We start from the raw sequence: 22,801 nt of genomic DNA, 5'->3' as shown, positions 1-22,801 counted from the left end.
TAACATAAGTTGTTTGTTAATCTAGGAGTTAACAACAAATCTGGTTAAACTATGTTTAAAAAATTGTTTTGTACATAAAACAGACAAAAAGAACAATTTTTAAATTAATGTAAAAATATAAGTCAACATACAAAATTACTGGCCGTACAAAAAAAAAAGATAAAGTAAAACATATAACTTTTTTTTATAAAGAATTAACTAACGAGAATTTGTAGATAGTTGCAATAGTTTTGAGATTATATGTGTATTAGCATGCAATTTACATAAGCGCAAAAAAAATCTCTAAAATATGGCAACTATGCTTGTACCAATAATTAGGTGTCTTTTAGCAAAACCTATTTTGTTAAGTCATTTAACTGTCACTTAAGAACTTTTCAAAAACAAGCTGTTTAAAACAACAACATAACAATATAGAGTCTAGTAATTTTCAAAATATCACAACAAACCTTGGAGAAGATAATCCCGCCAAAGAACAGGTTGATGCAAACTGGAACGTCGAAGCACCTTCCGTCGTACCAGGTGAACAGGACTGCATACGTTACTACTTGGTACTGAACATTCTGCTGCGTGTAACTGGACCTTACCAGCTTCATTGATATTATCACCAGAAATATGCTGCCAAACCTGTTTGATAATACACAGTTACTGCTTGCTAGTTGTTTTTAACCGTTTTATATGGGTCTAGAACACAAAAATGATAAATTGTAGATTCATTTGGTAGTAAATGTTTAAAAAAAGTTAATAATAACAATCTTTTTACCACTTTTTTCAGAGAAAGTTTGTGATTATGTATTTTTTGTGATATTTTAACTCCTTGTAGCTTGAAAAAGTAGAAAAACAAACAAGAATGAAAATATATTATAATAAACTTATAATGCATTAATTAAAAAAAAGAACTTTTAAACTTTTTATGTTGTATATTATTTTTACATTTTTGTGTTTATGTACAAAAATATAATACAACAAACATTCTTTATATATACTATAAAACAATTTGAAAATTAGTTATAAAAGCTTAATGTTTTAAATTTTTTTTAATATAAATTTAACTAACAACTGGCATTTATCAAACATAAAAAAATAAAATATTTTAAACTTTATTGATTTAAAAATACAAGCTTTACTATTTGAAATAGTTTGGAGTTTTGCAAATTTTTAACTAACAACTATAAAAGCAGTTTCAAACAAAAAAAACAATAAAACTCACAAGTTTCCATACAATCGTGTGACATGGGAGGCGTCCATTGTGATCTGGCTGATGACCAGCAGGGGCAGGATTAGGTTCCTTTCGATGAACGACAAGAAAACCTGAAACTTCTCAAACCACATCACAACTGCCTTTTCCTTCACCTGTTGTTATTTTGTTTATTTGTAAATAAAAAAAATTATCAAACATGTGGTCAAAAAAAATTTAACAGAAGAAGAAATTTAAGGTGAAGATTCTAATATTGAAAATATTTATTACAAATTTAATTTGTATATTAAATTACAAATTAATTGTGCTCGAACTTTATGAAAAAAAAAAGATTTCTTTGTAAAAAAATTATGTCAAACCTCAAACATGGTGTGTTCGTGACTCATGAAGAGGGGCTTGTTGCACAGCAACCAGGGGTAGTTGTCGCGTAGTTGCGGTATGACGTAGTGTTGAACGAAACCAACAACAACGCACAGCAGGTACAGCACGTAAGACAAGTAAGGCTGAAAGTTAAGTTTGACTAACTATTTTTAACACAACTTATCACAAAATTTAGTTGTGCGAAAAATTTCAGACCATCTTAACTACAAAAAAGTTAAAAGTTACAATGTATCTTATCTAGCCTGGGATAGAGAGATCAGTATAAGAGAGTAACAACCGTGAAAATACTTGAAGAATTATTTTCAGTAATATATAATTAAACTTACGTTAAAAACTGTAAAGACACTACTGCAATGAATTGCAAAAACCAGGACAATAATCACTGGGCAAAATATAATGTCCTGTTCCAGCCTTTGTTTCTGTAGAATTATTATCATATAGGAGTTATATATGTAGTTAAGCAAGTACTTTAAAAACAAAACTTGTTTTACAAAAAAAAACTTAATAGTTTAATTAAATAAGGAAACTGAGTGATTGTAGACAAACAATACTTCATAATTTATTACTTATTTATTAACCTAAAAGAAAACTTTAACTTTTTGAGCAAATATAAAAAAACGATGTTTTGTGCAGATGCTTAAGTGCTGTGTTAAAGCTAAATTTGACAGACCAGCACTTATATTTGATGCTTAAATAAACAAGAAACATATAAATTATCTTTGTTTGTTTAACATTCTATTTAAAAGTTATAACAATTGTAAACTTTTAAGTATACAATATTTCTGTAATTACAAACAATAAAATTAAAACAACTAACAAGAGCCTTGATGACGTAATTTTTGCTGACGTCATCAGCCTCTTTCACGTAATCTTCCTCTTTTTTGATGGTTTCTTGTTCTTTTTTAACAAACTTATTTTTATCTTCTACGTCTTTTTTGATGTAATTTTTTATAACTTGCCTGTTTAACAACCAAATTTAGGCTAAAAGTGAAAAAATCAAAAGTTTAAAAACTTAATGTAAACGCAAACTTTTAAATATCTTCTTTTTTAAAGTAGCAAATCAATAACATTTAAGTACTTTATTAATTAAGTAGTTGTAAACCAAAGATATAATTACTTTTAGCAATTAAATTCAATATAACTTAATCAAGCACCACTTAAGAAATGAATTCAAAGAAAAAGTTCTAAAACAAAGATAGAAAAAATATTATTATTCAACTATAAAAATCAAAACAAATACCAGGTGAAAAAAGGTGAGCTGGTCTGTCTGCTGATGTGGTAGCAGAAAAAGAACAAGAAGCCGACAAAAGCTGAGAACAAAATGTGCTCGCTACCCTCCTGTAAGAAAATTGTTACAACTGTAAATAAAAACTTCACACTTTTGATTCAGATAAAAAAAATTGCTGAATCGTTATGTTTTAAGGTAATTTTAAATAAATATAACACAACTAAAACGCTTACAGCAAATAAACTTTGCAGTAAGGTAAACAGTATAAAGTACGAATTGTAAAGATAATTATTTTTTCAATTTAGTGTGAGTAAAAGAAATATGAAAGTTCAAAATTTGTAAAAGCTACCTTGAATGTCATTGCAAAATAACAGAATATGGTCAAAATGATTGCCGTTAAAATGTTCCTTGATACGACGTAAGCAGAAGATAAAAGACTTGTTGAACCTAAAAAGCATACTACATATACAAATTAAGTACTAAAATACCTTACTCAAATACAACCATTATAAAAATAAAATAAATAATAAAACAAAAAATCATTCGGAGGTATCAATAAGAGATTCTTAACGTTTCTTAAAGAACCTTGAAACAAATCAGAAAGACACTTTTGCATAACATGCATAGAAAATAGAGCGAAAATAAAATCTAACATCCAAGACTATAATAAATATATAAAAACAATCAAAACTTAAAGTTTATGTTTTTACAATCTAACCGCTTCCTCCGAACAGGTGGATGTCAATTTGCTCGAGAAGCCACGTTGCGAATGTGGTGACTTGAGGGAGAAGGCCGAACAAGAAGGTTAATGGAAGGAACAACACGAAATCTGATTGGAAAATTAATACTAAAATAAATAAAATAGAACTATTCAAGTTTTATAAACCCATACTGCATCTTATAGTAAAATGAATTGAAATTATAATGAAACACTGGATTTAAAAGCAAGTTATTGAGTTTTGAGTGGCTCAGTATAGCAATCTTTTTTTTAAAGCTATTGCACTTCATTAAAAAATTCTTAAATTAAATAGTTCTTTTTAATGAATTAACAGATTTTTTTCTTTTTCAAATAGTTTATTATTCAATAAAAACTTTTTTATAATTAATGAAAACAAGTGAACTTTAAAGTAGCTACACACTTTTCTAGAATTCTACCTTTAAAACTATATTAGATAATAATTTATATATTAAAGTATAACTTAGATGCTTTGTAATTATGTTTATATTGTGTAATAAAAATTTTTATTCAAGTAAACAGCACTTTAAAAATAATAAACTTATAAACCATGAGTTTAAGTTCAAAAGTATAACTATTAAGTAGTACATAAAAAACAATAAGTACAGTTATTTGGAACCCTAAGTAACTAAAATTTGTAAAGCAGTACAAAAGTTATAAAATTTCTTTTAAGTGCTTCTTTTTTTCTTTAACCTAGCAAATCTTAGTAACCTCATTCATACAGTAGTGTACATACAACATAAAGTTAAACAAAAGTTCACATGAAAACGTCTCACTCACACAGCATGAATCTGGTGGCGAACAGGAAAGTTGAGTTGGTGAAGAGCAACACGTTGTAGAGAACGACTCCGTTCAACTGAACATTCGAACGTTGCGACAAGTAGTTGAACAGAAGCAGCAGGGAAGCGCTCAGTATGAAGTAGACCGGTCTGCTGTAAGCTATCACCTGGTTGTGGCCCTGTTATCATTTTATTTCCTTATGTAAAGCATTTAATACTAAAACAAGCTGTAAAACATTCATCAGAAAAAGTTATTTTGATCTTGAGACTACATGCATCTTTTTAAAACTCATACAGTTAAATTTTATTATGATATAAAACTTTTGTAACAAAATAGTTATAAATTAGTTTTCTATAAAACATTGAAGTGTAGCACTACATTTTAAGTATCGCTATTTTAGTTTTACAATATTTTTTAAAAGTGGTTTTAAAAATATAGTTTCAAAGATGAAGTTAGATAAGTAGCAAAGGTATTTTTTCTAATATATGTATTGAAAGGTTTTGTTATAAAAGATATTAACAGTTACTAAGTTTTGAGAACATAGTACTAAAGATATCTAAAAGTAGTTTTTGTATAAATAAATTAACTTTTAATAACCTACTGTGACTGAACTGGATTATAAAAATTATTTATTTTCTAATTCCTTTTTGTATTCTAAAAAAACATCGAGTAATCTAAAGTGAAACTAAAAATTGATTTCAGCCATAAATATGCGTGAGAAATCTATATTTTATTCATTTTAACTCTAATTACAGCCTAGTAATTATAAAAACTAGCATTAAAAAATCCAAAAAGAAAGGACTACCAAAGACTTTCAACTGCTTTATAAGATACAAACAATTTTACAATTGAAATCACTTACGTGAGTGGGCGATGCGGAATCAGGTTGCACGCTGCAGATGAGCGAGAACTGCGAGGAGGCGATGACGGCGCACAGCCACAACGCGGACAGATCGTACACGAGGTCGGAGCGGAGCACGAGAACTCCCAGCAAGCACACGAGCGTCATCAGCAGCAAGCACGCCAGCGACTCCCACTTGTTTGCGTTCCTGTTAAGTTGGTTAGTTGTTGTGAAACTTTCAATTTTTACTTAATATGCAAGTTGTACAAATTATCTTTATCATCAGTAATAATAAGTTTCTCAAATTATTTCAACTTTGTAACAATATTTTTTTTTATACTTTAAGCAATATTAATGTGTTTAGAATAAAAGTTTGGTTTGATAGAATAATGATTTTTTGAAGTATAATTTTCTATGTATTTGATAATTTTGTTTAATATAAAAAATCATTATTACAACTAAATTAAAATGGATTAAAATCACAATATTTTTACGGATTAGCGTACTGATCTTTACAAACTAGTATTTTTTACATTAAGCTATTACATTTTTATTACTTTGTCAATATTGCTTACAGATTTTTAATATTAAATATAAGGAGCTTTAATAAACCAGCAAATCTTACTTATCGAGAAGATCAAGCAACGCGAGCCGATCGTACTTCACTGTGATTTCTTTCAGCCAGGGAAATATTTTCAACTTGTACAAAAACTTATCGCTGGCTTGAGACTGCGCTCGTTTGGGAAAATCGAACTTTATCAAGTTGCTGAGTAGCTAAAAGTAAAAATATTTTATAACAAAACAGTTATTCAATATGACTAATATGACATTAAATAAACAAACCATTTTTTAAACTTTTTTTAAAGTATTCTAACATTTTTTTTTCAGTTTCATTATATAAGTATATTTTCTATGTTCTACATGCAACAACTTTTGAATCAAAATATAAACTACTTAGTTTTGAAATCAAATATCACGCTATAACTATCGTTAAAAAAATCAAATCATGATAGTTACAACTATCATTCAAAAATAAAAAACTAAAGCAGACAACTAACTTGAGAGTTCACTTCCGAAGGCGTGTTGTCAGTATTCGCGTTTCTCCAATCCAAAGACCTCCGGATGGCGTCAAGCAACTCTTGCTGGCTGTTTCGAAACAAATAATTGTTGATAATATAATTCAATATAACTTATAATATTAATTTACAAACTCTGGCATGCGAAGTCTGCTGTCGTTGTTGTTAGTGGAAGGGGCATCCCCTGTGCCAAAACTTCTCCTTCCATCACTCGTCCTACGCCTTCTTATTCTGTAGAGATTTTTTTTATTGATAGGATAACAGTTAAATTCAGAGAGCTGCACATTAAAGGAGCTAATATAAATAAGTTATTTTGAAACAAAAATTTTATTTAGTTTATCAATTTACAAATGTTTTACGCTTTCTCAATGGTCTCAAGCAATTAACATTGTAAGTAAAAAGACACATTCGAGATCTACACATTGAAGAAGACAATAAAAAATAAAACTTTTGTTTTAATGGTATTTATTGTATAAAACTAATGTCTATACATTCCAAGGAAGTAAATTTCGAAAAGTTATTTTAAATTGCAAAATTCAAACTGTAATAAAACACTTCACAACGTACTTAATATAAATTATGAAAAAATTACATCTACCATTATTAAATGTCAAATACGAATAAATCTTTATTTCATAAATTTTAAATGTAACAATTTTATCGTCAATATTGTCAGGCCAAACTTTAATTGTTTTTATTTCTAAGTAAGACGTAACGAACGAACACAAATAACTTCTAAGATAAATGTCTAGCTAAATAAGTCACAGATAGCACGAAATTTTACATTGAACTGAAGGTTTTTGTCTACAACAACGTTAAATTAAATTATCGACAACAACAATCGAATTAAACAGCAAATAACCTGCTCAACCGAGAAGTCCTGGAAGCTTGTGTGTTGGCCATGAGAGCGGCGACGTTCAGAGGGCTTTCCTCCTCCCTTCTCTGACTGGCCAGTTGATGGAATGCGCTGCTCCTATTGGTCAATCTCCTCGCCGTCTGCGTGCTCTCGTTCCCGAACGTGTACGTCATCACCCTGCCGTTCTCGTCTGACAATTAATAAGATTTTAATCTATTTCAGCTATAGACTTATAATACAAAACTAAGACAATCTAACTGTAGCTGTTTTAGCTTTAAGTGGTATTTATACAACTATTGAATCTTTAAACGAAGTTTTTTAAACGATTTGTAATGGAATACCAGTTTCACCTGCTGTTCCATTTTGTTGAAAATCAAATACCATAAAATAAGTCAATCAGAACGCAAGTATCTGAGGCAATGTTATCATTATTATGAGAAAGAGTTGTTGTATAAGACCTAGAGACTGAAATTTACACCTATAGTATATAGTAAATACTGCAAGTAAATTTATCAGTATATTTTTTTGGTGTATCAATTGTTATTCAAATAATATTTATTTTTTCTATAGTTCTTTAAATTTTTTATTAGTATAAGTTTTTAAAGTATTGTTCACTTGTAACAAGAGATCAATTTGTATTTTAATAGTCGTTTGGTGTTTAAGGGAAAATCCCAGAATGAGACGCGTCCAAATACTGATGTAATTTTAATACAGTTAGGATGAGGAGAAATTAAAGAGAAGAGAATAAACTCCTGATGTAATGTTGAATAAAGTTGAGAACAAAGCTACATAAACCAGCTACAGAGAGTGGTGGGGAGAGTCGGTACCACAGCCTTGCTGCAGTAAACATGTAATTCCAGAATAGACATGTATATAGTTTTCTTGAGTTATATAGTTTTTATTTAAGAATGCTTTATTTGCATAAAGATTTTTATAAATTTAAGTTCAAGCATTTAATTCTCATTCTACTTTTATTATTCTCAAAATAAAATTGTTGTGTTTTAAGGTTTTAATAACACTCAAAAGATTCTTTAAAGCATAAAGTTTTTAATATTGTACATGGTTCTTTATGTTTGTTAGAGTTTGCAATGGTTTTTAAATACAATATGTTATTCAGTGTCATGCCTCTAGTTTTTATAAGTAGCATATCTAGTAGATATTCAGTATCATTAAGTTAAGTTTAAGGTATGGGTCATAGTGTGGATGTAAGGTACACTATAACCATATTGTTGAGTGTTTAAGTAATCTACATCGATGGTTAAACACTTTTACTAAAATTGATTTTAAGTTTTATCTATTTCCATTTGATTTATAAAAGTAAATAATATATTTGAAGTAGAGTTTTTATATTAGTGTTTTTTGCTTCTATATCATAATAGTTACATTGTTCAAACTGACTTGTCTGGCACATAAAAAGTGTGTAGCTGTCAAAATTGCACGAGGGGAGAAAATTACACGAAGATACTTTTGTACGAAGGGTCACTTTTGCACGAAGACACTTTTGCACAAGCAGACAATTTTGCACGGGTTAATTTATTTTTTAATTTTTACCATAACTGTAACCCCTAACCCTTACCCTCGGTAGCTTCTTTTTTTTTTTTGATAATTTTATTTGTTATATTTTTATTTGTTTTTACTAACACTGTTATCCCTAACCCTTACCCTCGGTCAGTAACTTTTTTTTCTTTTTTTTTTATCAAATTTTCTTTTAGTTTTTTTTTTTTTTTTTTTTTCTTTTTTTTTTCTGTAATTTTTACTCTCGTGCAAAAATGTAACTCGTGCAAAATTGACACTTGGTGCAAAATCGTCTTTGTACAATTTTGTGCCCTTGTGCAATTTTGTCTTCGTGCAATTTAGACCCGCTCCCATATAAAGTAGCCTATAGTACTTATTAGATAGTAACTAAATAGGTAAGTATTCAATCACGATTAGTAGTCCCAACAAATTGAATACATAAACATACATGGGTAAATATGTTTAAGATGATAAGTTTGAATCTTTAAGACCATTTAAAATTTCAGCCAATAAGAACCTGTGAACGTGTGAACGGCGCCCTCGCTCGTGTCGTGGTGATCTTTCGCGATGTGAGTTGGCGGCTTCTGATTGGTGGAGCACAAATCCAACATCGACGCGTCTTCGTCGCTTGTTGTCACGTCTTCAACTTCCACTGTGACATCATCACGCCTGTTACGTCATAAACTTAGCTATTGTTTTAGTTACCTTTGTTAAAAGTTGATCATTTTAGCTTGTTTAGAAACAAAAGCAAGTAGTATTGATAAATTTTATACAGTATATGTTTCAAACAATATAAATTAAATTAGTTTATGAAAAAAAATATGTATTTAGTTGGTTTTAATTAACTTTTTTTCTAAACTTTAACAGTTAATAAACACTATGCATAATGTTGATAAACAAGTTTAGTTGAGTTAATTATTTAGTAAAAGCATTTATCAGCATTACATTTAATATTTGAAAAAATTTAAATTTATTTTACAAAGTTCATTATAAATTTGTAAACAAAGCTTTATAATTATAATTTTTTATTTACTCGGAGTTCTCAAACAATCATATAACTAATGCGTAACAAATACAGACTCAAATTTTGATTTGAAAATTTTGAAATTTTAATTCATACTACTTTATTTTTTGCTTTACAAGTTATCTTAGTAATCAAAGCACATTTCAAAAGTAAATTTGCTTTTATTTGTTATAAGTAATTAAAATAAAATATACGGTAAAAATTTAACAAAATTTTCATGCTAGTAAGTTACAAAAGCACAAATAACTTAAGTAATACTTTTGTTTTTATTGGCGCAATTAAACTGCTTGAAAGCTCACAGAAACGAAGCAAGTTAGAACTTTTATCAACAAGTTAGTTTAAAAGCAATAAGTTTTTTTTGTTATACCTTATTTTCTAATAAAAGCACAAAAGCTCAATATAAACTCGTTGGTGAACCTCATGCTAACTAACAGGCGTTCCTCCTCCTCGGCCTCCTCCCTCCTCCCCACGTCTCCCGCCGGGTGCCTCCTCCTTGCCGGTCTCCGTGGCGACGGCGGGGTTGCCAGGTGACGGGGGCGCACGTCGGAGGCGGTGCGGCGCAGTCTGCCCGAGTTCGTGTACTGGTACTGCCTGGTCGGCATGGCGACGCGGTGGGTGTGGGACCGACCCAGCTTGCTTGCGCCCTGTTTTGCATGACGAATGTTTTACGTTATCATAAACAATTTAAGTTTTGCTTTGAAATAATTCAATTATTATTAGTTAAATTGAAAAGTTTTATTTTGGTTGCACTTTGTTATAACAAACAAACTTGATCAATCGAAAGGTTATGCTTAGCAATAAAACTGTTTAGTATGAATATTAAAAATTAAGGTTTGATTTTTATAGTTAAACAATTAAGTTATTACTTTAATTAAAATTAAAAAATTTACCGTGTTGTGCACATGTGTGTTTATTTGCTTGAAATTGTTCAGGCATTCCCTGAAATTTTCATCAACTTTTTTGTCATTTTTTTCATTGTCTGACCTGCGTAATCATGAGTGTAAAATAAAAAAATACATATAACTTTGCTACATTTTTGTTTTATCATTCTTGCTAGATGTTAATGAAAAGTTTTACTTAGTAAAAAAAAATTCTAATTTCCTTGGTTAATCTAATTTTTAGTATATGCAACATTTAGCTTTTGTTTTATCTACAAGAATACAAATCTTAAATATAAAACAAAATTATTAACCTTATCAAACTTTTATCAACTGTAAAATTTTTATCTCCTTTAAAATGAGTTCACCTAGTTTTTCATATAGAAAAATATTATTCTTTTATTTGAGAATTAAAAAAAATATAAAATATCTTATACTGCAAACACTAAGTAGTGCACAATGTTTTATAACTAAAACATATAAAACTACTGAGATAATTTCTTGCTATTAGTAAATATAAAGCTTCATTAAGATAAACTAATGCTAGTCTCTCTAAATTTGAGTTACCAAGCAAGACAAGTTTATAAAAAAAAAAACAATACTAATATATATGTAATTAACATTGAACAAAGTAACTAATTACAACTTTAAAAGTTCTAAAAAGATAAAAACTGAGACAACAACACCACAAAAAAAAAAACACTGATTTATTTGGTTAAAGGCTTATAACATTGTTTATTCTTACCATCATTAAAAGTTGTAAGTTCTATGTTTTCTAAAACATTTTTAAAATGAATTTATTCTTTCAAGAATTTATTTTACAAACTAAGTTTCAGTCAAAGACCTCGTCAGTGCTTAAATAAATCTAAATAGATATGTTACACATAACATTTTAAAATTGTAAAATCAATTCAATTGCTATTTTTAGGTACATGTAAGAACAGCACTGTTTTATGTGCAGTTCATCATCTAACATCTATCGTTCAAATACTGTAACAGGGTTTCCACTCTCTGAGTGAAAAAACTATAAAAAATCTTAAACTAGGTTCAGATATCCTGAGTTCTTAAAATCCTTTAAGAACTAATAAGCTAGCTGCAGGGCGAAAAAAAATTAATTGAACTTTTTCAAATCAATAAAAGTTAAGTTTTTTAGCAAAAGAGAGCAAACACTTAAAATAACAAAATACTGAAACTGAATAACTAAATCTCATTCAATATCTAGAAAAAAAAATAGCCTGAGCTGAAAAATCTTTATAACTATCCTGAATTTTTTATTAAAAAACCAAACTATCCTGAGCTACATTTAGTAATCCTGAGATTTTCCAAAATTTCAAATAATCTTGAGTTTGGCAACCAAAAGAGTTTTAATAAACTCTGCTTTGATAAAGAGTTATTTTTACCCACAATGACATCAAATAGCCTCAGATAATCGGCTGTGAACTTGTCATTTGTCGTCTAACCTTACAACAAGAAACATTTTCTTATAGTTTTAAATGAGGCGCAACAAAATGTTCAATGTACTTACAATACCTTTATAATTTTTTGAGTAATAAAGTTTTTTTTTCAAACTTACATAATTAATTCAAGAACTACTTTTTAAATTATATAAAGATTCTAATAAAACTGTTATTCACAACGTATTTAAGCATTCTATAGCTCTTAAATGTGAGTTTTCAGGGTTAACTATATAAAACTTTTACGTAGACATGCAAGAAAAATATCTTAACTACATATATGACTAATAATACAAAACTTTATAAATTACTAATCATGTTGCAAAAATCCTAAGATAATGTATTCGTCAAAAAAAAAACATTTCTTCATAGTTTAAATTGCAGTTTTGTATATGATTTATTTTTTTTCAAATCTACACTAATATCAAGTCTAATTGCATAGGTAGTAAATACAAACAGACCAACAAAAATTATAAATGTTTTTTAACTACTTTCTAACAGATTTTAAACAATAAAATACGTAGTACAAACAGTCTACTCAAAGAACATACAGCTAAATTAATAAATTATTTAAACAACTACTACAAAAATTTATTTCTTGGCCCGCATTAACTATGACAATTCATTAAAAAAACTTATTTAAGTTAAGTCAATCAAAAAAGACTAACATTTTTTCAGAGTTTTCATCATCAACTGCAAATGACGGCCCAGCAGAAGGAACAGGAACAAAATTGTCTAAAAATGTTTATTATTTTGCATATACATATGTCAATCAGACAATATAAAAGCTAGTATAAAAGTTTACTTTTATCAGACAAGTAAGTATAACAAAAACCAACTCATTACATGATGAAAACCAGCAGAATCTGACGGATTTGCAGTTTGAGTTATATACGCGTTATTTGGTCTTTTTCTGCCGCTTTCCGAGTATCTTGAAGAGAAGTCTGTTGAAACATTTAAACATTTTAGTTAAAAGATTAAAAGAATGAAGTTTGCCAAACTAGATAGCTCTTAAAAAATTTTTTGATAGGGCGTATAGATAGAAAGACATATGAACTTTGAAAAGAACAAAAGTTTACTTTAATTGTTGAAATTATTTTGTCTTTGAGATATCTTAGTGAGATTTTTTTTTAACCAAATGTAAGCTTTTTTTCCAATTTAAACAATATCATCATCTTATATATTATTAAGATAATTTGTTTGCTACCAGTTAATATTAAGCTTCATTAAAATAATTATACATGTTACATTGTATTTGTTATTATAATATAAAATAATTTATACTGTTAAATACAAGTTACCATTATGTCTTGCTACCCATGGAGCTCGCTCGTTGTATTTTCGTAATATACGCACATTTCTGTTTTCGTTGGTGATTTTCCGAGGACGAGTTTCTATTTTTCAAAAAAAAATTTTAAAGTTACTTACTTAATTTTAAATTAAATACTATAAATTTCCTTTATAAGTTTTCTTAATTTGACTTAACCATCAAAAACATATTAATAAAATCAATTACTTTAACTTATAGCTGAAAATTATATGTTATATAAACTGTAAACAAACTAAAACCTAATGTTTTACTGCAAGAAGGTTGATCGCCTTCATCCTTGACTTCAAAAATATCTTCCGAATCCTTGTCTTCACTATTTTCACTGTTTGAATTTAGTTTTTCAATTTTAAAAAATTTACTAAAAATAATTACTTTTTCATTTACATGAAAAATTTGGAAACTAATATATCTAGGATGCATAGAGAACTTTTTTAATTGAAATATTTTTACAATTTAGTTACCTTGTGTTAAAAATGATACTTTCTTTATCAGTTGATTAAGTTTTATAAGCAAAAATTCACACTAAGCTTTTAAGTTTCAACAAACTTTTTATTAAAATTGTCTTTAACATCAAAAGAACTATTATCTTTCTGATTTTCATATTCTTTTTCATGGCTAAATGGTGATTCTCTGTTTTAATTAAAATATAAATTAAAAAATAAAATTCAATATGTATATTTATTACAATTTAATCACGTTTACATCTATTTAAAAACATAATTTAACTTGCAGAATATTGAAACTTATAACTCCTTCAAAATTTAACTCTAAATAACCCAAGAGAGCTTGCTGAGTAAACAAAATAACCAACTTGACGTTATGATCATAAAACTAACCTAACACTTATGTATTAACAAAAACGGTGTCAAACCTGTTAGCGCCTTGGCTCAGGGAGTTCTGGCTGAGGAATTTTCTGACGGTGGAATTGGTTAATGTCGAGGATGAGGAGTCGTCGTTGAAATCCTCCATAAGGTCGTGAGGATCGTGAACTTGCGTTTTCACCACTTTGAAAAACTTCCTCTTGTCGGCGCTCATGTTCAACTTTTGCTGCGAGTTTTTATGTTGAATTATTAATGGTGTGTTGAGAATCAAAATGATTGTTTGTTCAAGTGACAACTTAAATTTATCCTTTTTTCTTATTCTAGTTTTTAACTAAAATGAACAAACTTTTTTAACAGAACACACTTTTTTTAAACTTAATTAAAATATTTTTCTAACATTTTACAGTCAGTTTAGAACACTGAACACTTTTTTAGAATTAACTAGTTTTTCTGCTTCCAAAATCATTCTTTAAAGTAAAACTTTTATTCAAAAATTATAAAAAAATAATTCTACTTTTAACATTAATTTAATAAAATAATGTTCACAAAATATCTTGATTATAAATTTTATTTTTTAGGTTTACAAAGTAAGAAATTGCACAAAATATTTTATGATACTTTTACTACTCTGTGTGTGCATAAAGTTAAAAAAGATGTTTATTATTCACAAAAACCATTGAAAAACATTTTAAAGATTCTTAGTAAATACTTTTATTTATAAATTTCTGAAATAACTAAAAGTATCTTTTAGGCAGCCTTTATTTCAAACCTTGAAAGAAGAAATAAAAACTCAATCAGACTCATAAAATTTTACTTTTAGTTAATAAAACTAGACATATACATAAATTATAATTTTTGTTAAGTAAAATGTAGTTTTTGTAAGTAATTAAAATAAAAAAGATCTAACTCTCTTTCCAAGTGTGCTGGCATTAGATTCTTCTTCGCTTGACAATCTTGATTTCGATGGTCCAGGAATTGTCTGTGGTAAAAACTTAAATTTGCAAAACTTATGTTACAAAATCTATTTAAAATGTATTTAATAAACGCTCATGTGTAATTATTAATTAAAAACAGTTTGTATAATATTTCTTGTTTAACACTATTAAGGACATAGAGGGGTTAGGCACTTTTTATATGGTGATCTATTTTGAAAATCTTCACCTTAGCTAACAGTTGGTTTACTAATTCTTAAAATTGAAATATGTTTTTGAGATATGAGGGGATATAGTCAGAGAGTCCAATAGGATCATTATTGAAGAGCAAAGTTAGAAAGGTGAAACAAAGACTATTTCATTTAAAAAATATCTTCTCCTACAGTTTTTTTGCGATCTTTTTCAAACTTTTTTAGTTTAATATTAACTTAAAATAAACAATCCTATTGTAGGAAATTTTTTAACTTAGTAGGTCCTTTTTCAATATTTTGTTATTTTATATACCCAATTTTGTCCAAGAACATGGTTTTTATTAGTTTTGAAATGATTTTTCAAAAGTTTTTTTTTCTTCTTTTGATCATAAAATTTTTAATTTTTAGTTTTTTTAAATTTTATAATAGGTGTCTTTCTTATAACGCAAGGGAATTTTCCTGAAAATTTGAGGTCAATAGTGTAAAAAATAATGAAGGAGATAGATTTTTGGTAAATTGTTCAAAGTTCAGGGAAAATTGGTCTTAAAAATTTTTGATTCCAAACGGTTGTATCTGATATTTTTTACCAAACTGGTTATATCTCAAAAGTTCATCGAAACTTTTTTATTCTGTAAAAAGTAGCTTTTAGAATACGTTCTAAACTTTAAAATAAGAGCCGATGTTAATATTGTGAAAATAAAAATGGTGGATCGCCTTTGCCCTTCTTAATTTATGAAAGCAGACACTTAGCTTAGACACATACTGCAAAAAATTGTGTACAATAAAGCAAACTAGATGGTGTAGTATGATTTTCTAGAAGACACATACCTTTAAATTCTGCTTATTCATCAAATTTTAGTTCGTAATGTACACAATTTTTCCTTTGTTTTTGAAAATTTATTAAATGTAAAAGTTGACAGAAATGCTTTTAAACTTTGGTATATAATAAATGTCTTCAAATTAAGCAACATTTAGATAACTACTTGGTCAATATAAACTCACATTACGTATTCTTTTTCTTGTGCTCTGCATCTCTGCAAGTTTAAGTTATTTTTTAAAGTTATTTGTTATTATTGTTAGTGTAAGTTAATTTTAATACAAGAAACACTTAAAATAATAGTTTTAAATTATTTCATAAACGTAAGTAAAATAAACAAAATTTTGGAATGTTAGCCTAATTTTTTCGTTATAAATAGTATGACCTAAATATGAAACTTAATAGCTATGACATAAAAACAAAATACGTTTTATTAATAAAGTTAAGTAATTAAACTGAAAAAACAGTTTTGACTTAAAACAACTTATCAGTTTAAATATTCAGTAAAGTTCTTACTTTCTAAAAAAACTATATAATATTTATTAAGTATAAGTACAAAAGTTGTATTATAACTTTTTCGAAACAGTTTCAAATCTTATTATTGAAAGTTCAAGTTCAAAATTAGAAACTTTTTTTTTAATGCAGGAAACAATGAAAAAAAAAAAATGAAAAAATATTTTTCTAGTAAAACAATCAAACTGCAAAATTTACCGTCAAATCTAGCATGGACTTTCACTCTTCTTTCAGTTTTCTGAGAATCTATAATTAATACATGTTAAAATTTCTCATACATTTAAAAAATGTGTGCAATTAACGATTTTTCTCTATCTTTGGATAAGCAACGTGACTTTGCTGACTTATCAGCTAACAGTATAAACTTTAAACAAACAATAATAAAATGCAAGTATTTTTCTTAAAATTTTGAGTATTAAACTTACAATATGACACAATAAGTTGTAAGAGGTTTACATTTAAAATCAAACTACTCTTAAATATTTGGAAATAGAGTTTTTTGACACAGGAGTTTTTCTTTAATTTAAAGTACTTTTTTTTCAGTTTTAGTTTTCAACCTTGTAATAATTCATGTAATATTAGATTTATAAACTAATTTAGTTACTAATTGTTGCATTATTACATATCATTATGTTAACTTTTTTTTGACTCTACTTAAAAAAATTCACTTCAAACTAAAGCTTTAATCTATATACGTTTATGCATTATATATTTAGATAGTTTTTTGTTGTACTGTCAACTCTGCTTTTACTTTAAACTTTTGTTATGTTGTTTGTAACTTTTTTTTGCCTAATACATCATTTTTAAGTTGATAAACTTTTTTTTCAGCAAATGGTCCATAGTTGATCATTATTTTGTATTTTTTAATTACGCTTTTTATAAGAAAAAATATTCCTTTAAAAGGGTAACCTGCATTTATATGACAATGTTGTAGTTTTATACCTTATCATAATATTTTTCTATGTTTTAATTAAATTGTTCAGTTAAATTTTCATAACTATTTTTGGTGAAACATGTAGGCTTAAAATTGTTTACAAATTTTTGTTTTCTTTGTATTTAGTTTTGCTGTTTGTTTTTGTATATTCTAAATAAAAATGTAGTTTTTAAATCAAAACGCTGTTTAAAGAATTATTTTCTTTTAGACTTTTAAAAATTAGATTCATCTAACAAAAATAATAGTTTAAAAATCGAAAAAAATTCAAACCTGAAAAGTCTTCATCTGTGTCAATGGTGTCCTGTATTTTGTTTTCATCTGATGAGCTCTGATTTTAGTAAATTTTAGGAATTAAAAGTTAACTTAAAATACTAACTAAAAATAAATCTTTCAACCTACTACTGTTTCAAACAAAATAATTAACCTTTCTCTATTGATGTTAGAAAAATTTAGTACTGCATTTTATTACTTAAATATTTTTTCATAGTTTTTTAGGGTACTTAAAATAAGCAAAGACTAGTTTTGTAACCTTATTGCATCATTCTAGTAACAATTCATAAAAGTAAAAATTTTAAGTGTTTTAGTAATTTATCAAGTAAATTATACTTTTTTTTTTAGTTTTAATTACTATAACTTCAACTTACTCTTTTAAGAGTTTGATCCAATAGTTTTCTGAAATATAAAAAAAAATAGTATTAAGTAAAAAACAAACTCATTATATGACAAAAATTATTTAGTTCATTTGTTTTGAAAAAAATCTATGTTACACATGTTGTTTTAACAAAAGTAGTTAAGTATTTATAATTTTTTTAAATATGTACTCAAATCAATATTTTAATAAAATAAATATATAAAAATATATACCTATCAGTATTCAAACTTTCATCACTCAAAGCCGAAAGTCTTACTTGATTACTACTAATTGGTAAAGTATTAGACTCTGTAAAAATAAAATTATTTTGGGCTCAAACAAAGCTATATATTAATAACAATAATTTTTTAAATAATGATTTGTTTCTTAATATAAAACAAAACCACAATAAATTCAATAAACAATCTACATTATTTCAAAAACTCAAACACAAATAATAGTGATAATAAAGTGTAAGTTAAACAAATTTAGATTAGAAAAAAGAAACATTAAAAAATTTTTAAATCCTCAAAAATACTGATACCATTACATAATAATTTCTTTAAAGTTTTAAACTTAAATGTATTTTAGTTTCATTTGAAAAATCATATTCAAAAGTAAAATTAATATAAGCTTAAATATAAAAATATACTGAATACTAATTACAAAACTTTAAGACTAATGTAAAATACAAAACAAATTAAAATCGAATAACTAACTATCAGTTCGCTTTGCAGATGGACCTGTGTAAACAGTATCCATAGTTAGATATTTAGAAACAAAAAACAACTACTTTTCATATTGTTTACTAAGTTTCAACGTTTAAAACTTATCTTCAGAACGAAGTAGTTAGATAGGTAGAACTATGTTTGAACTATGAATATATGAATATAAATGCTATAGTAAAATAAATCATAGATCAAAGCTTAATTTAATTTACAAGTTGCTTAAAGAAAATGTTAAGGTAAAATATAACTTTTTGTTTTAAGTATACAAGTGAGTTTAGTTAAAATATATAATAAAAACTTTTATTAAGAACAGACTAATATAATTTACATTAATCCATCACTTTTTTGGTAGTTTACAGTCAAAATATTTGAAAGTAAAAACTTAAGTTTACAAAAATTTTCTTGTTGGAGTTTAATTTTTTTTAATTATTTTTACAGAAACTAAAAAAAATAAAATAATAGTTAGTTACTACAGGGTGGCCACTGGCTTTCAAAAATTTTCTTCAGGTTTTCAAAATTTCTTCCAGGTTTTTGAAAGTTTTTGCTTTTGGGTCTTTTTTTAATTTGAAAGTAAAAAACTGTGTTGAATAGTATAACGACATTGAAAAGATACTATAAAGCTACTTGAAATCTCCTTTTTAATATTAAAACACTTGACGATGATAAAAGTTTTTTATTGATTTGATTTTTTTTGTGACGTATCGAAATTTCTTCACTTAACATGTAAAAAATGTTCAAAGATCCAGGTTTTTTAGTGATTTTTGTTTAAAATTTCAGTTTCAAGGTTTTCCCAGGATTCTGGGTTTAGTGACCACCCTATTGCTACAACAAACTTCTATAACACAAAACAATAATTACTACAAACTAAGTTTAAACATAAACTATATAACCTACTTAATAAACATATACGCTTTAATAATAGCTACTAACATAAGTATTATTAACCAAAAAAAAGTGTAAATATTTCATACTATTATTAGTATATATACTTATCTTATTTTAGTACAATATAGTTTTAATTGCAGTGAATATAGTTTTTTATTAGAATTCATATTTTTTAAATAATTAAAACTTCCTTTTCTCTGAAACTTTTTTATTCTTTTATGTTCACAAACAAATTTATTCATAATATTATGAGCATAAATAAGTTATTTTGTCAAAGCTTAGTTCAAATATACATAAATTAAAGCATATTTAAAAGTAATAGTTTTTGTAATCTTTTAGATAAAAAATATTTAAAAGCTACCTGGAACAGATACTGGCTCTTTTTGTTTTATTTTAATTTGTTCACCATTATCAAATGCCTTGTGAAAATGAAAGTTAGTAAACTTTAGAAAGGCAAGGAACAACACATCTACTATGCAATAAACAGAAGAAGTGATAATAGACAGGTCAGTTATCTGTAAATATTTTTTCAAACTCTAAATATTATGGAACTAAATTTTGTAACTTTAACTAAGAATTTTTAATACTAATTTTTTTATAATTTGGTCTTATTTTTACATTAATAACTAATTTACCAACAGTTTCTTTACCATTTTTTAATACTTTAAATAATTTTTCAGATATAAGCAACCAAAGTTTGACAGCATCATACAATCCTATGAAGGCACAAATTGAAAAGACAAAAAAATCAACTAGAGTCTTTCTTCAAATTTTAAGCAACCATTTTAAAACTTTTTCGGCCTAATCATTATGAAATTATAAAATAATTTTTGATTGATTTTTTAATATAAACATAAAATACTTTAACATTCATTTATTTTGGTCATAAACCTTTTTTTTAATTATATACAACATACTTTCTGAAAATTACAAACAAACACTTCCTGAAAAATTTAGGATTTTAGCTAAAAAAAAAAGAAGATAGTTTTTAGAAAAACTTTAAGCTTCCAATGAAATTCACATTAAAAAAATTGTGGTTTATATGTTTGTTTTGAAAAATTTTACAAAATTACTGTATTTCAAATAATAGTTAACATTTTTATACTTTATAAAATGTGACTTAAATTCAAACTTTAAGCTTAAGTATAAAAGCAATTGTTAATTTTATTTAAATCTATGCCCTTAAGTAGGATCTTGTAGTTTTAAGACATGAATCCATTTTAAACTAAACCAGTATATTTAATAGATACAGGCGTGCCACTCTTTGAAATAAAAAGCTAGCCTAAGTGAGTAAAAGTGAACTTGAGATTTTGAAAAATATCTATACAAGTCTGAGTAGCCTGAATGTGTGGCAACCCTGTAGTAAAGTTTTCAAATCAAAATTGAGCAAAAACCTATTTGTTTTAAAAAAATTCAGTTTGATACTCCTAGTTAAGTAGTAAAAAAACTATTTCAGTTAATTGTATAAACTATTTTATTTAAAAGTAACTCTTAACTAAATACATTTTAACCTAATGTACAAAGCAATATAAAATTTAAAACTATCTTTAAATTAATAAAATTATGTAAATATAGAGTGTTTTAGTAACTAATTTGACTCTTTAAAAACTAATATTTCATAAGCTATTAAATTGCCAATGTTACAAAAAACAAGACTAATCTAATATATTATAAAATATACTTATTTTCAGCAATTATAAATTAAAAAGAAACAGTTCTGTTTCTTTTACAAACTATTACTATACTAAACTTGAATTTCATTATATTTCTTTACAATTAAAAAGTAGAACTATGTATACACATTTGTTTTATTTATACGTTGAATATTTGATTTTAATTATACAGTTTTCATTGCTATCATTAAGACCCAAATACCACTAAGCTAAATGCACTGTATGTACTGGACATGCATATTTATTTTAAATATGTAGAAAAAATCATAACAGTTTGTAACAACAATATTAACAGTTTTTAACTTTCTTAATCGTACAATAAGTGTAGTTGAAAACTATGTTTATATTTATGTATAACAGAAAGTAATTTTTTAACTTATGTTAAATTGAGTATAAATTAAAGCTTGAAAGTTGGTGACTCTTTTTAAATTACGCTACATACAACTAATTTATAAACAAGCCTTTAAAACTATTAAATAAATGATTATTTTATGTATAAAAAACGAAAGTAAATCCTATTAGTTGAAATTTAACTTTAATTGTAAGAAAATCAAAAACAAAGACAAAAACACTTTTTATAATTCAAAATAAAAATCTTATTGATCTCTAATTGGTTAATTTTTTTTTAATTAATCTGACAAAAACTAAGCATTATGAATAAACTCATCACACCCAAATTAACAACTGTACCAAAATACAAGTTATCCTCAGATAGCCCTAGCAAACTATATAGCAAAAAAAGAAAAGCAATGCTGTATTTTTCCTTCAGCTACTTAAATATTAGGAAAATAAGTTTAAAATAAGATAAAAGCTTATAACTTTTTAATCTAGAAACTGTTAAATTAACTTCACAATATCAAATTTAAATTTGAAACTAACCAAATAAAGTTTCAATGGTAAAAGAAATAAGAAAAGCCATGAGTACATATGAAATATGTTTGTAAATGTGCTATGGTTATCATCATAATACCATCCTCCTGATAAAGAAGCCCAAACTCCTTGTTGGAGAAACTTAATAACATAAGCTTTCATATGCTTTTTATCAGTTAATTATCATCAAAACTATTTCTATTTCATCTCTATTGGGTACCTTTCATGCTACTTTAAATATTTATATAAAATAATCTAGAAGGCCTAGTAAGAAAAGTACTAAAGTTTTATATCAATTATATTGAAATTTTAAGTAGTACACTAAATAATAATTTTTATGTAAGGAGAAATATCATGTACGGTAAGTTCCCTGTTCTGTAAAAGAGTCAAGCAAACAATTTTTGTAGTTACTCTCGTCAAAAGGGAAAACAGAAAATTGTTTTTTTTCGAAAAAGGAGATACTGTCGGACGGAGCTCTTTTTTCTGATTTTTTTTGTTTCGTTACATGTATC

General features: G+C 26.4%; 1 protein-coding gene across 2 annotated transcripts in view; it reads right to left on the bottom strand.

The window, feature by feature from the left end:
* LOC145831864 (pecanex-like protein 1) overlaps positions 1-22,543 on the bottom strand; it is a 30,703-nt gene extending 8,160 nt beyond the window's left edge. Inside the window, exons 1-32 of one of the 2 annotated variants that reach the window (XM_082939210.1) lie at positions 22,299-22,543; positions 20,108-20,261; positions 18,853-18,876; positions 18,367-18,442; positions 18,147-18,174; positions 17,773-17,830; positions 16,767-16,814; positions 16,241-16,272; positions 15,023-15,094; positions 14,166-14,341; positions 13,841-13,924; positions 13,534-13,616; positions 13,266-13,358; positions 12,804-12,908; positions 12,633-12,699; positions 10,523-10,616; positions 10,050-10,276; positions 9,126-9,277; positions 7,100-7,283; positions 6,373-6,468; positions 6,220-6,307; positions 5,787-5,935; positions 5,183-5,369; positions 4,321-4,498; positions 3,523-3,633; positions 3,154-3,251; positions 2,817-2,914; positions 2,394-2,535; positions 1,903-1,995; positions 1,555-1,698; positions 1,208-1,350; positions 447-624 (exon numbers count right to left, since the gene is read on the bottom strand). In XM_082939210.1, coding sequence (XP_082795336.1) covers positions 447-624; positions 1,208-1,350; positions 1,555-1,698; positions 1,903-1,995; positions 2,394-2,535; positions 2,817-2,914; positions 3,154-3,251; positions 3,523-3,633; positions 4,321-4,498; positions 5,183-5,369; positions 5,787-5,935; positions 6,220-6,307; positions 6,373-6,468; positions 7,100-7,283; positions 9,126-9,277; positions 10,050-10,276; positions 10,523-10,616; positions 12,633-12,699; positions 12,804-12,908; positions 13,266-13,358; positions 13,534-13,616; positions 13,841-13,924; positions 14,166-14,341; positions 15,023-15,094; positions 16,241-16,272; positions 16,767-16,814; positions 17,773-17,830; positions 18,147-18,174; positions 18,367-18,442; positions 18,853-18,876; positions 20,108-20,261; positions 22,299-22,451 — 3,615 coding nt within the window. In that variant the 5' untranslated portion in view covers positions 22,452-22,543. The remainder of the gene's footprint in view (positions 1-446; positions 625-1,207; positions 1,351-1,554; positions 1,699-1,902; positions 1,996-2,393; positions 2,536-2,816; positions 2,915-3,153; positions 3,252-3,522; positions 3,634-4,320; positions 4,499-5,182; positions 5,370-5,786; positions 5,936-6,219; positions 6,308-6,372; positions 6,469-7,099; positions 7,284-9,125; positions 9,278-10,049; positions 10,277-10,522; positions 10,617-12,632; positions 12,700-12,803; positions 12,909-13,265; positions 13,359-13,533; positions 13,617-13,840; positions 13,925-14,165; positions 14,342-15,022; positions 15,095-16,240; positions 16,273-16,766; positions 16,815-17,772; positions 17,831-18,146; positions 18,175-18,366; positions 18,443-18,852; positions 18,877-20,107; positions 20,262-22,298) is intronic. The other variant, XM_082939211.1, reaches the window with a different exon arrangement.
* Positions 22,544-22,801: the final 258 nt, after the last annotated feature.

The sequence above is a fragment of the Thalia democratica genome, chromosome 3 (assembly GCF_965202585.1).
Source record: "Thalia democratica chromosome 3, ktThaDemo2.hap1.1, whole genome shotgun sequence".
Taxonomy (NCBI): Eukaryota; Metazoa; Chordata; class Thaliacea; order Salpida; family Salpidae; genus Thalia; species Thalia democratica.
The sequence above is the reverse complement of the archived record's forward strand: the minus strand, read 5'-3'. Positions and strand labels throughout refer to the sequence as shown.